This window comes from Coregonus clupeaformis, unplaced genomic scaffold (genome assembly GCF_020615455.1).
Source record: "Coregonus clupeaformis isolate EN_2021a unplaced genomic scaffold, ASM2061545v1 scaf0378, whole genome shotgun sequence".
Taxonomy (NCBI): domain Eukaryota; kingdom Metazoa; phylum Chordata; class Actinopteri; order Salmoniformes; family Salmonidae; genus Coregonus; species Coregonus clupeaformis.
In genome coordinates this window covers 185,055-200,143 of record NW_025533833.1, presented here as the reverse complement: position 1 = coordinate 200,143, position 15,089 = coordinate 185,055, and the positions used below count along the sequence as shown (strand labels likewise).

At 42.2% G+C, this 15,089-nt stretch overlaps 1 protein-coding gene across 1 annotated transcript in view; it reads right to left on the bottom strand.

Annotated features, from left to right (window-relative positions):
* The window catches only part of LOC121581935 (serine palmitoyltransferase 3), a 106,623-nt gene that overhangs the window by 58,298 nt on the left and 33,236 nt on the right, over nucleotides 1-15,089 (bottom strand). Inside the window, exon 5 of the mRNA XM_041897345.2 lies at nucleotides 474-598. Coding sequence (XP_041753279.2) covers nucleotides 474-598 — 125 coding nt within the window. The remainder of the gene's footprint in view (nucleotides 1-473; nucleotides 599-15,089) is intronic.

Genomic DNA, 15,089 nt, shown 5'->3' with positions numbered 1-15,089 from the left:
TTGGACCATAGGGCAGTGCACTACTTTTGGCCCATAGGGACACAGACTAGATATTGAGTTTAGTTGACAGTTGTTATAATGTGGATGGACTTCTCTTTACATTCAGGCTATGTTGTAATCCGAGGAAAGACACAAACAGTCATTCTGATCGGGCCGTGTATAAAAACTAAGGTTAATCTGGTTCAAACGAATCACCCTGGGCTCTCTGAAGACGATGTGTAGCCTGGGCTAATCCTGTTTCTAACCACACTGAAACCTGTTTCAATCTGGTTTAATTTAATATAATAATAATAATAATAATATGCCATTTAGCAGACGCTTTTATCCAAAGCGACTTACAGTCATGCGTGCATACATTTTTACGTATGGGTGGTACCGGGGATCGAACCCACTACCCTGGCGTTACAAGCGCCGATGCTCTACCAATTGACCGGGCTAGATGATAAAGAGTGTGCGTTTTTTTTAAAACCCACCTTGCCGACCAGTGCCGGTATGTTCATGGAGTTGGTAGCGAAGCCCATTCCCAAGATCATGGAGGACTCAACCCCCAGGAAGGTGGCTACAAGCTGCTCCAACTCCTCGTGGATAGCCAGGTTACCTGATGGACAGAGAAATCAGAAAGAAACAAAAAGGGAAAATTAATATCCGTGTCCTGTCACTGTTCGCTGCTGTTTTCAAGTGATCAATCTGATAACTCTTACAGCCAGCCCAACACTCCAAGACAAAATGGGTTCCAAAAGAGTTCTTCAGATGACCCCGTAAGAGAACACTTTTGGGTTCCAGGTAGAACCCTTTTGGGTTCCAGGTCGAAGGGTTTTTACATGGAATCCAAAAGGCTTCTACCTGGAACCAAAAAAAGGTTATTCAAAGGGGTTCTCATATGGGGACAGCCGAAGAACCCTTTAAGCTTCAAAATAGCACCTTTCCCCCCCTTAGAGTGTAATTCTCTCCTTACCCCGAGTCCCTAATGTCAGAAGGGGCAGGTGGAAGCAGTGTAATGGTGGCGCTTCTAACATATTGTTTCCACCTTGCAGATCTGCAAACATCTAAGCGTTTGGGGAAGAGGTAGGGAGAGGGACTGGCTGTTACAAGCATCATGGGGTTTACCACATGTTTTGGACAAGGTGAGTGGCAGGTCAATTACCGCTCATAAAATACAGAGGATGATCCCCTTCAATATCTATGGTCTATGGTCCATGCACCATACAGGGAGCTTAACAGACGAAACACATAGCTCCTCAAATATGCGGCCGTGTGTCTGCCACATGTTTTGGACAAAGTGAGTGACAGTTCACTAATGTCCACTTCATTCCTGCATACAATTCAATAGACAATTACAGTGCCTTCAGAAAGTATTCATACCGTGTGACTTATTACACATTTTGTTGCGTTTTAGCCTGAATTCAAAATGGATTAAATTGTTGTTGTTTTTTTCACCCATCTAGTGTTGATTTGGCCTTGTGTTTTAGGTTATTGTCCTGCTCAAAGGTGAATTAATCTCCCAGTGTCTGGTGGAAAGCAGACTGAACCAGGTTTTCCTCCAGGATTTTGCCTGTGCTTAGCTCTATTCCATTTATTTTTATCCTAAAAAACTCCCTAGTCCTTGCCGATGACAAGCATACCCATAACATGATGCAGCCACCACTATGCTTGAAAAAAATGGAGAGTGGTACTCAGTGATGTGTTGTGTTGGATTTGCCCCAAACATAACACTTTGTATTCAGGACTAAAAGTTTTTTAATTTTGACCCATTTACCAATAGTTGCCCTTCTCTGCGAGACATTGGAAAACCACCCTGGTCTTTGCGGTTGAATCTGTGTTTGAAATTCACTGCTCGACTGAGGGACCTTACAGAAAATGTTATGTGTGAGGTACAGAGGTAGTCATAAAAAAATTATGTTAAACACTATTATTGCACACCGACTGAGTCCATGCAACGTATTATGTGACTTGTTAAGTAAATCTTTACTCCTGAACCTATTTAGTCTTGCCATAACAAAGGGGTTGAATACTTATTGACTCAAGACATTTCAGCTTTTCATTTCTTATTCATTTGTAAAAAAATATCTAAAAACATAATTCCACTTTGACATTATGGGGTATTGTTTGTAGGCCAGTGACACAAAATCTCAATTCAATCCATTTTATATTCAGGCTGTAACAACAAAACGTGGAATAAGTCAAAGGGTGTGAACACTTTCTGAAGGCACTCAATGTATATCTATCCATGGTTGATGGATCATGCCTATATATAATATATAATAATAATATAATAATATATAATATAATATAAGCCAGATAGTGGATACATGATGCACAACTAGTCAAATACTGCTCCCGAGTGGTGCAGTGGTCTAAGGCACTGCATTGCAGTGCTAGCTGTGCCACTAGAGATCCTGGTTCGAATCCAGGCTCTGTCGTAGCCGGCCGTGACCGGGAGACCCATGGGGCGGCGCACAATTGGCTAAGCGTCGTCCAGGGTAGGGGAGGGAATGGCCGGCAGGGATGTAGCTCAGTTGGTAGAGCATGGCGTTTGCAACGCCAGGGTTGTGGGTTCGATTCCCACATGGGGACAGTATAAAAAAATTATGTATGCACTCACTAACTGTAAGTCGCTCTGGATAAGAGCTTCTGCTAAATGACTAAAATGTAAAAAATTTAAATGTAAATACCCTTCACAGCCAAATCCAGAGGGACAGTTCAATAAGTCAATCCAATAAAACAGATCCGTAAAAAACGCAGAGTGTGATTTAAGCGAACTATCCCCTTTAAGTCCCAGCAATTATTATTTTAAAGTCCGATGGTGGATGCAGGAAGCTCCACAAGCATGACAAATACCTCCATTCCTTTCTCGTAGCTCCCCAGCCCAATTTCAGTTAAACCCAGTTGGAATACCTCCATTCCTTTCTCGTAGCTCCCCAGCCCAATTTCAGTTGAACCCAGTTGGAATACCTCCATTCCTTTCTCGTAGCTCCCCAGCCCAATTTCAGTTGAACCCAGTTGGAATACCTCCATTCCTTTCTCGTAGCTCCCCAGCCCAATTTCAGTTGAACCCAGTTGGAATACCTCCATTCCTTTCTCGTAGCTCCCCAGCCCAATTTCAGTTGAACCCAGTTGGAATACCTCCATTCCTTTCTCGTAGCTCCCCAGCCCAATTTCAGTTGAACCCAGTTGGAATACCTCCATTCCTTTCTCGTAGCTCCCCAGCCCAATTTCAGTTGAACCCAGTTGGAATACCTCCATTCCTTTCTCGTAGCTCCCCAGCCCAATTTCAGTTGAACCCAGTTGGAATACCTCCATTCCTTTCTCGTAGCTCCCCAGCCCAATTTCAGTTAAACCCAGTTGGCTGTAACCTGTAACCCAATCTGACACAGGTGTGGAACAATATTCATTTTGGGAACTTGATCAGACTGTAATCTGCCTCTCGACATCAGTTTTCCATTCAGACCAATAAACCTCAGAGCAGCCTCACAGCAGACCTCTCCCCGCAGGGCCTCAGAGCAGCCTCACAGCAGACCTCTCCCCGCAGGGCCTCAGAGCAGCCTCACAGCAGACCTCACCCCTCAGGGCCTCAGAGCAGCCTCACAGCAGACCTCAGGGCCTCAGAGCAGCCTCACAGCAGACCTCTCCCCGCAGGGCCTCAGAGCAGCCTCACAGCAGACCTCTCCCCGCAGGGCCTCAGAGCAGCCTCGCAGCAGACCTCTCCCCGCAGGGCCTCAGAGCAGCCTCACAGCAGACCTCTCCCCGCAGGGCCTCAGAGCAGCCTCGCAGCAGACCTCTCCCCGCAGGGCCTCAGAGCAGCCTCACAGCAGACCTCTCCCCGCAGGGCCTCAGAGCAACCTCACAGCAGACCTCTCCCCGCAGGGCCTCAGAGCAGCCTCACAGCAGACCTCAGGGCCTCAGAGCAGCCTCACAGCAGACCTCTCCCCGCAGGGCCCAGGACTCTGACTGAACAGAAGCCTCAGACACTCCACCAGCCCCCCCCACTACCATATCTCTCCCCCATCCCCCCCCCACTACCATATCTCTCCCCCATCCCCCCCTCCACTACCATATCTCTCCCCCATCCCTGTACCTCCAACACTAGACTGTCTGAGTGAGACACAGGCTGAGATTCAATCCAGTTGACTCGTGATCTACTACTGAAGTGGCCATTGTTAAAGTTCAGTCTGGCAACAATGTGACGTTTTTAAATTACATTATAATACGTGCCACAATGTTCACAATGTGTTCCCCACAGAAATGGTGATAGTGATAATATATTGTCAGAGACTAAGTAGGCGGCGTGTGGTGTGTGTGTGTGTGTGTGGTATGTGTGTGTGTGTGTGTGTGGTGTGTGTGTGTGTTTATGGTGTGTGTGTATGTGTGTGTGTTTATGGTGTGTGTGTGTGTGTGTATGGTGTTTGTGTGTGTGTGTGTGTGTGTGTGTGTGTGTGAAACTCCTGTTTTTCTGCCACCTACAGAGTGCAGTTATCCCTGTACTCTACTCCTCCATGCGGGCAATACTATATATAATAAAACAATAATATATATAATAAAACAATACTTTTATTTCCGGTCAGAGACAATTCAAATAGCACATTTATCAGGGACCCCCTCATAATCAGAACACAACTAGAGTGAGATAAAAAACAGTGTACAAGGGGCTCTATTTAAACAATAGTTTTTTACACCATGGTTAATCTAAGCACAGGCGATAGCGCTATGAAATATTGTAGCTATTTTCACTGTTACAATTATCAGCGCACTTGCTGCTGTTGGCGTGAAAGGGCTGGGTTTCGATGAATAAACAAGTTGTGGGTGTGTCGAGGCTCGGCCCCTCACTGGCCAATCAGAACGTGCTCCATGGCAAAATATGGGGTTACTTCAGGTTGTGTATTTACGGTCTGTTGTTAAATGGCTTACAGAAACAAAAGAACAAACTGTAGACCCGTCTTTGCTGAACGTGTTAACTTGAACCCATTTGTAGTCCACATTGTTCTAAGTAATTGCACGGCTTCAATAGCATTCACACTGATATAGGCGCTAGGCCTACTGTAAATTACATTCTGGCTGAGCATGGACATACCAAACATAGTCAATAAACAAGATTAAATTACTTATTGATAAGGCCTAAAAAGAGAACTAATAACTCTAATCAAATTCTAAAAACAAAACATCTTGTTTTCAATAGGCTATGTCACACTTACAGGCCCCATCATTTCTCCCCGTGGGCATATCATATTAAAACAACGCAGACTATGGACGGTTTTACGCAGGTCCAAACTTTTCCAATATAGATCCAATATAAAGAGAAAGGGAGAATATCCACTCACCGTTATGCTGCTCCCAAAATATGTTTTATGAACATAAATCGGAACAATCTTACAGATCAGATCGCATTCACAAATCTCCGGGAGTTGCATTGCATGCGCACCACAGTGTTGTCACCATAAAACCAGGAATGGAAAATAATTCTAATAAGTTTGCTTGAAATAAAGTTTTACAAAAAAAGAAGCAATCTTTTTTTTTTTTTTTACAACAGCAATAAATAAATGTAAAATGTAAATGACATCATACATATAAAATATAAAATAAATCCCCAGGATAAAAAAGACATTGCTGTGGAACCGGTCTTCATTATAGTAGGCAAGGGAGGGCTTGGGGTTTGGAACATATGAAACAGAAAACAAGCAATTGTCACTGGGAAATAACTTTTAAATACCAGGTTCACAGGTTCTCATCTCTCGTTTCATGATGGGCATCATGGAGGGTTTTACATGGCTAAAATAATGTTAAATCATATCATATCATATCATATCATATCATATCATATCATATTAAAACAACGCAGACTATGGAGGGTTTTACGCACATCCAAAACGAGACCTGCACGGCTAAAATAATGTGGCCCTGCCTCCAATACATAGATAAATAATGTGGGCCTGCCTACAATACATAGATAAATAATGTGGGCCTGCCTCCAATACATAGATAAATAATGTGGCCCTGCCTACAATACATAGATAAATAATGTGGCCCTGCCTACAATACATAGATAAATAATGTGGGCCTGCCTACAATACATAGATAAATAATGTGGCCCTGCCTACAATACATAGATAAATAATGTGGGCCTGCCTCCAATACATAGATAAATAATGTGGCCCTGCCTACAATACATAGATAAATAATGTGGCCCTGCCTACAATACATAGATAAATAATGTGGGCCTGCCTCCAATACATAGATAAATAATGTGGGCCTGCCTCCAATACATAGATAAATAATGTGGGCCTGCCTCCAATACATAGATAAATAATGTGGGCCTGCCTCCAATACATAGATAAATAATGTGGGCCTGCCTCCAATACATAGATAAATAATGTGGCCCTGCCTCCAATACATAGATAAATAATGTGGCCCTGCCTACAATACATAGATAAATAATGTGGGCCTGCCTACAATACATAGATAAATAATGTGGGCCTGCCTCCAATACATAGATAAATAATGTGGCCCTGCCTACAATACATAGATAAATAATGTGGCCCTGCCTCCAATACATAGATAAATAATGTGGCCCTGCCTCCAATACATAGATAAATAATGTGGCCCTGCCTACAATACATAGATAAATAATGTGGGCCTGCCTACAATACATAGATAAATAATGTGGGCCTGCCTCCAATACATAGATAAATAATGTGGCCCTGCCTACAATACATAGATAAATAATGTGGCCCTGCCTACAATACATAGATAAATAATGTGGCCCTGCCTACAATACATAGATAAATAATGTGGCCCTGCCTCCAATACATAGATAAATAATGTGGCCCTGCCTCCAATACATAGATAAATAATGTGGCCCTGCCTCCAATACATAGATAAATAATGTGGCCCTGCCTCCAATACATAGATAAATAATGTGGCCCTGCCTCCAATACATAGATAAATAATGTGGCCCTGCCTACAATACATAGATAAATAATGTGGGCCTGCCTCCAATACATAGATAAATAATGTGGGCCTGCCTCCAATACATAGATAAATAATGTGGCCCTGCCTACAATACATAGATAAATAATGTGGCCCTGCCTCCAATACATAGATAAATAATGTGGCCCTGCCTCCAATACATAGATAAATAATGTGGCCCTGCCTACAATACATAGATAAATAATGTGGCCCTGCCTCCAATACATAGATAAATAATGTGGCCCTGCCTACAATACATAGATAAATAATGTGGCCCTGCCTCCAATACATAGATAAATAATGTGGCCCTGCCTACAATACATAGATAAATAATGTGGCCCTACCTACAATACATAGATAAAAAGGGAACGGCGGCTCACTGTTTTACTCCTCTCAAACTTGATATTGTAATAAAGCTTTGGTGATTAAGATTTATATCCAAGCGTTCTCAGGAGCCAAACCCTTTATCCACTGTCTGGACTACTTCGCGACTGCATTTGGGCAGACCAAAATAAAAGGCTTCATTAAGAGGAGGGGAGGCTATGCTTGGTTTTAATTCAAATAAAACAAAATGGAGAAAAAAAACATTAGTTTTTTTATGTTTCTAAATATGAAGTATACAGGCACCAAAAGCAGCACATTAGGCTACTCTTGTTCCATGAGCATATGGGAAGTGTGCGTCACGGCTGGATAGGCTGCGTTTCTGGTGTCAAAATTCATGCCATAACCAACTGCGTTACCGCTAAAACCAGCTTTTGGTTGTTCTTTAATATCCCTAACAGCGAAGCCTGAAATTATATTATATAAGGTCCCAGAGTTGACAGTGCATGTAAGAGCAACCAAGCCATGAGGTCGAGGAATTGTCCGTAGATCTCCGAGACAGGATTGTGTCGAGGCACAGATCTGGGGAAGGGTAACAAAACATTTCTGCAGCATCGAAGGTCCCCAAGAACACAGTGGCCTCCATCATTCTTAAATGGAAGAAGTTTGGAACCACCAAGACTCTTCCTAGAGCTGGCCACCCGGCCAAACTGAGCAGTCGGGGGAGAAGGGCCTTGGTCAGGGAGGTGACCAAGAACCCGATGGTCACTCTAAGAGAGCTCCAGAGTTTCTCTGTGGAGATGGGAGAACCTTCCAGAAGGACAACCATCTATGCAGCACTCCACCAATCAGGCCTTTATGGTAGAGTGGCCAGACAGAAGCCACTCCTCAGTAAAAGGCGCATGACAGCCCGCTTGGAGTTTGCTAAAAAGGCACCTAAAGGACTCTCAGACCATGAGAAACAAGATTATCTGGTCTGATGAAACCAAGATTGAACTCTTTGGCCTGAATGCCAAGCGTCACGTCTGGAGAAAACCTGGCACCATCCCTACGGTGAAGCATGGTGGTGGCAGCATCATGCTGTGGGGATGTTTTACAGCGGCAGGGACTGGGAGATTAGTCAGGATCGAGGGAAAGATGAACGGAGCAAAGTACAGAGAGATCCTTGATAAAAACCTGCTCCAGAGCGCTCAGGACCTCAGACTGGGGCAAAGGTTCACCTTCCAACAGGACAACGACCCTAAGCACACAGCCAAGACAACGCAGGAGTGGCTTCGGGACAAGTCTCTGAATGTCCTTGAGTGGCCCAGCCATAGCCCGGACATGAACCTGATCAAACATCTTTGGAGAGACCTGAAAATAGCTGTGCAGCGACGCTCCCCATCCAACCTGACAGAGCTTGAGAGGATCTGCAGAGAAGAATGGGAGAAACTCCCCAAATACAGGTGTGCCAAGCTTGTAGCGTCATACCCAAGAAGACTCGATGCTGTAATCGCTGCCAAAGGTGCTTCAACAAAGTACTGACTAAAGGGTCTGAATACTTGTTGTACAATTTAAAGGTCAAATACACTGTCTGCAATAATCTAATTAATGAAGGGCTTGTGAAATTATATCTGGCTAAATATAAGCCTTCCACAACCATAAGACCCACTAATAATTTAATTATTTTATCAAAATAGTTTAACCAGATTTTTTGCAATAATCACTGATCTGGCTTTCAAGTCTGTCTATGAAAAAGCTATTTTTGTTACAAATTTAACTAGAACCATGTACATAATGCACATTCACTAATAGATTTAAATGGTGCTCCGTGGGATGTTCAAAGTTTCAGATATTTTTTTATAACCCAACCCTGATCTGTACTTCTCCACAACTTTGTCCCTGACCTGTTTGGAGAGCTCCTTGGTCTTCATGGTGTCGCTTGCTTGGTGGTGCCCCATGCTTAGTGGTGTTCAGACTCTGGGGCCATTCAGAACAGGTGTATATATACTGAGATCATGTGACAGATCATGTGACACTTAGATTGCACACAGGTGGACTTAATTTAACTAATTATGTGACTTCTGAAGGTAATTGGTTGCACCAGATCTTATTTAGGGGCTTCATAGCAAAGGGGGTGAATACATACGCACGCACCACTTTTCCGTTATTTATTTTTTAGATTTTTTTTTCATTTAACTTCACCAATTTGGACTATTTAGTGTATGTCCATTACATGAAATCCAAATAAAAATCAATTTAAATTACAGGTTGAAATGCAACAAAATAGGAAAAACGCCAAGGGGGATGAATACTTTTGCAAGGCACTGTACATACTGTATTCTATACTATTCTACTGTATCTTAGTCCATGCCGCTCTGACATCGCTCGTCCATATATTTATTTATATATTCTTAATTCCGTTGCTTTACTTAGATTTGTGTGTATTGGGTATATGTCGTGAAATTGTTAGATATTACTTGTTAGATATTACTGCACGGTCGGAGCTAGAAGCACAGGAGACCACCTGTAGCTCAGTTGGTAGAGCGTGGCGCTTGCAACGCCAGGGTTGTGGGTTCGATTCCCACGGGGGGGCCAGTATGAAAAATGTATGCACTCACTAACTGTAAGTCGCTCTGGATAAGAGCGTCTGCTAAAATGACTAAAATGTCAAACGTAACAAGCATTTCGCTACACCCGCAATAACATCTGCTAAACACGTGTATGCGACCAATAAAATTTGATATGATGTCTTACCTTGAAAATCCGACCATAGAAACATTAAATTATTTAATAATTATTTTCTAAAGACTTCATAAGCGGCGCGTGAGTTTCAAGTTTGGGGAAGATTACAATTTAATCCTACAATTTCTACGTGCCAGTTATGATTTTCATATCAATATTTAAATGTTTTCGTTTCTCAAAATCATTGTCACGTGGTTAAATCATACAAATCTGAATTAAAAAGAAAATTATCTAAAAGTTTAAAAAGTCAACTAACGTGAGATCACCAGCCTCTGCCGTATGAACACATTGATAAAGCGTGATCATTGGTGGGTAAATAGACTAAATGACACATGGAACTCAGAGATGAAACCGTTGGCCTGTAACTTATATTGTCATCTAAATAAAAATACATAAAGCCGACATATTAAAACAGTAGAAAATATACTGATGATAATTCTGGCTCTTTCAAATCACATGAATCTCTCTACTCCATCTTCCTTTCTACATCTGTCTTGACTTGAGCTATCGCTAGTGAAGTGCAACATTGTATCAAATCAAATCAACTGGATCCCAAGTGGTCTCTAGCGAACTTGCAACATTGTATCAAATCAAATCAACTGGATCCCAAGTGGTCTCTAGCGAACTTGCAACATTGTATCAAATCAAATCAACTGGATCCCAAGTGGTCTCTAGCGAACTTGCAACATTGTATCAAATCAAATCAACTGGATCCCAAGTGGTCTCTAGCGAACTTGCAACATTGTATCAAATCAATCAACTGGATCCCAAGTGGTCTCTAGCGAACTTGCAACAGTGTATCAAATCAATCAACTGGATCCCAAGTGGTCTCTAGCGAACTTGCAACATTGTATCAAATCAAATCAACTGGATCCCAAGTGGTCTCTAGCGAACTTGCAACATTGTATCAAATCAATCAACTGGATCCCAAGTGGTCTCTAGCGAACTTGCAACATTGTATCAAATCAATCAACTGGATCCCAAGTGGTCTCTAGCGAACTTGCAACATTGTATCAAATCAAATCAACTGGATCCCAAGTGGTCTCTAGCGAACTTGCAACATTGTATCAAATCAATCAACTGGATCCCAAGTGGTCTCTAGCGAACTTGCAACATTGTATCAAATCAATCAACTGGATCCCAAGTGGTCTCTAGCGAACTTGCAACATTGTATCAAATCAATCAACTGGATCCCAAGTGGTCTCTAGCGAACTTGCAACATTGTATCAAATCAATCAACTGGATCTCAAGTGGTCTCTAGCGAACTTGCAACATTGTATCAAATCAAATCAACTGGATCCCAAGTGGTCTCTAGCGAACTTGCAACATTGTATCAAATCAAATCAACTGGATCCCAAGTGGTCTCTAGCGAACTTGCAACATTGTATCAAATCAAATCAACTGGATCCCAAGTGGTCTCTAGCGAACTTGCAACATTGTATCAAATCAAATCAACTGGATCCCAAGTGGTCTCTAGCTGAACTTGCAACATTGTATCAAATCAAATCAACTGGATCCCAAGTGGTCTCTAGCGAACTTGCAACATTGTATCAAATCAAATCAACTGGATCCCAAGTGGTCTCTAGCGAACTTGCAACATTGTATCAAATCAATCAACTGGATCCCAAGTGGTCTCTAGCGAACTTGCAACATTGTATCAAATCAATCAACTGGATCCCAAGTGGTCTCTAGCGAACTTACAACATTGTATCAAATCAATCAACTGGATCTCAAGTGGTCTCTAGCGAACTTGCAACATTGTATCAAATCAATCAACTGGATCCCAAGTGGTCTCTAGCGAACTTGCAACATTGTATCAAATCAATCAACTAGATCCCAAGTGGTCTCTAGCGAACTTGCAACATTGTATCAAATCAATCAACTAGATCCCAAGTGGTCTCTAGCGAACTTGCAACATTGTATCAACTAGCCTATTCCAGGCCCTCAGAGTTTCCCACTGAGACAGACAGCTGTTTTTGCACAAGGGAAAGGTATTTTATGACGTTTCCATTGGATATATGGGATGATCAGATGATGATATTTTGTTCTTTCACACTGAGGTTTGGTGATTATGGAGGGGGAGATTGTTGGAAAGATTGTTCAAATAGGCCTTCTGTGAGGCACAATTAGGTTATCATTCGCAATGGATGTTTAAAAAAAACCAGACTTTGTTGACTTGCTGTGTGATGTGAAGAAGAATGACTGAGAAGCTTATTACTTGTGGACGTGATGTGTTAAGCCAATCAGAAATCAAACATCCTCCAAATGGCCACACATTTGCACGCAGCAGTTAGGCCACTTCTATGAGTGCTCAGACGCGACCCTCCTTCAACATTAACGGGACAGGGAAACCAGACCTATGCTCAGACGCGACCCTCCTTCAACATTAACGGGACAGGGAAACCAGACCTATGCTCAGACGCGACCCTCCTTCAACATTAACGGGACAGGGAAACCAGACCTATGCTCAGACGCGACCCTCCTTCAACATTAACGGGACAGGGAAACCAGACCTATGCTCAGTGCTCACATGGAGCTTCATCCAAACAAAAGACAATGACGGTAATGAAATAAACTAAAAAGTGTAGCAGGTTGTGAACTCTGCAAACAACGTTTCCACTCCGAGAATGAGAATGGTAATTGACTGTAATTAATACATGCATTAACAGAAATGAATGTAACCAAATGACGGGGATTAGCAGTATATTTACTACTGGTGACATATGTAAATGGGGAATTGCTCAAAATAAACATTGAAAGAGCAAACAATTCACACAATGAAACAATGAATACGCAATAATTGGCGGGAGAGAGCTGAGGGCATTCTGGAGAGCTGAGCGCATTCTGGAGAGCTGAGGGCATGCATTCTGGAGAGAGAGCTGAGCGCGTTCTGGAGAGAGAGGTGCATGCATTCTGGAGAGCTGAGCGCATGCATTCTGGAGAGCTGAGCGCATGCATTCTGGAGAGAGAGGCGCATGCATTCTGGAGAGCTGAGCGCATGCATTCTGGAGAGAGAGGCGCATGCATTCTGGAGAGAGAGGCGCATGCATTCTGGAGAGCTGAGCGCATGCATTCTGGAGAGCTGAGCGCATGCATTCTGGAGAGAGAGGCGCCTTCTTCACCCTTCCCTTTCTGCTTGTCTGAACATTTAAATTATTTCTTTCTTTCTTTCTTCAAAAATATTTCAGATGCTTTTCACTGACAGCTGCAAGTCAATAATCAGCTAAGCCTTCTTCCTCATTTGCCATTTCTCTCCTGGTCTATTGGTTTTCATAGCAACTTTCTTTCATTGTCCAGAAGCCAAATGATCACTCCTAGTCATATTAGCAACCCATCCTAGTTGTTGCATCTTTAGATTCACACTTTTTCTAAATTTCTAACAAGAGATTTTCATCTCTGTCATATCAGATGCGCTGTTTAGAATGGTGTTTTCCTGCGAATTGCATTTTGGCAAATGTTTGAAAAGGACGTTTTATTGGCTGCTTCATTGCATGTTCTGTTAAGACGAATTACTATAATCTAAATGTGATTTCTGTCACTCTGAGCACTGTGGGTGGACTCCCTAATGGGTTACACACCCAACGCATATGGGTCCAGTACATTTATCAAACGGCTGGTAAATTAAAATCTTCCCGGTCACGTTGTCTGGCGCCACATTCTCCTAACAGAAACCCTGCTACAAAGATACAGGCGTCCTTCCTAACTTAGTTGCCGGGGAGGAAGGAAACCACTCAGGGATTTCACCATGAGGCCAATGGTGACTTTAAAACAGTTGCAGAGTTTAATGGCTGTGATGGGAGAAAACTAAGAATGGATCAACAACATTGTAGTTCTTCTACAATACTAACCTAATTGACAGAGTGAAAAGAATCAAGCCTGTACGGAATAAAAATATTCCATAACATGCATCCTGTTTGCAACAAGGCACTAAAGTAATACTGCAAAAAAATGTGGCAAAGCAATTAACTTTTTTTTCCTGAATACAAAGTGTTATGTTTGGGGCAAATCCAATACAACACATTACGGAGTACCACTCTCCATTTTTTCAAGCAGTGGTGGCTGCATCATGTTATGGGTATGCTTGTAATTGTTAAGGACTGGAGAGTTTCTCAGGATAAAAAATTAACGGAATGGAGCTAAGCACAGGCAAAATCCTTGAGGAAAACCTGGTTCAGTCTGCTTTCCACCAGACACTGGGAGATGAATTCACCTTTCAGCAGGACAATGACCTAAAACACAAGGCCAAATCTACACTGGAGTTGCTTACCAAGAAGACATTGAATGTTCCTGAGTGGCCGAGTTACAGTTTTGACTTAAATCTACTTGAAAATCTATGGCAAGATCTGAAAATGGTTGTCTAGCAATGATCAACAACCAATTTGACAGAGCTTGTGTGGAAAACTCTTAGAGACTTACCCAGAAAAACTCACAGCTGTAGTCGCTGCCAAAGGTGCTTCTACAAAGTATTGGCTCAGGGGTGTGAATACTTATGTAAATTAGATATTTCTGTAATTCATTTGCTAAAATTTTGAAAAACAGGTTTTCACTTTGTCATTATGGGGTATTGTTTGTAGATTGGGGAGAGAAAAATGTATTTAATCCATTTTGAATTCAGGCTTGTAACACAACAAAATGTGGAATAAGTCCAGGGGTATGAATACTTTCTGAAGGCAGTGTATTTGCTAGCTAACAAGGTAGAAGAGCTGAATTGTTATGAACACACCCTTACGTCCATTTCCAACCGTTTGAACAGCATGCTAGCCTTTGTTCGGCTGTTGAAACCTTATCTAAGAATGAGAACGAGTTGCTAATTCCTTATATAATTGTGTTTTATACTGAACATTTATAAAACACAGACTAGACAGCTAATATAACAGTCTGTGGCTAAAATGCTGCTTGTGGTACCGCAATGCCACGCACTACAAACTGAGCATTAATTGTCCAGAATCAATGTTCATTAATACTCCCATTTTAGTAGTGTCTGCTTTTCGCACAATTTGTTGAGACATAAAACGGGTATCGTTAGAAAGGTTAACTTCTCTATTACAGTAAAATAATGTCTCAATGTTTTTCGGTGTCCATGT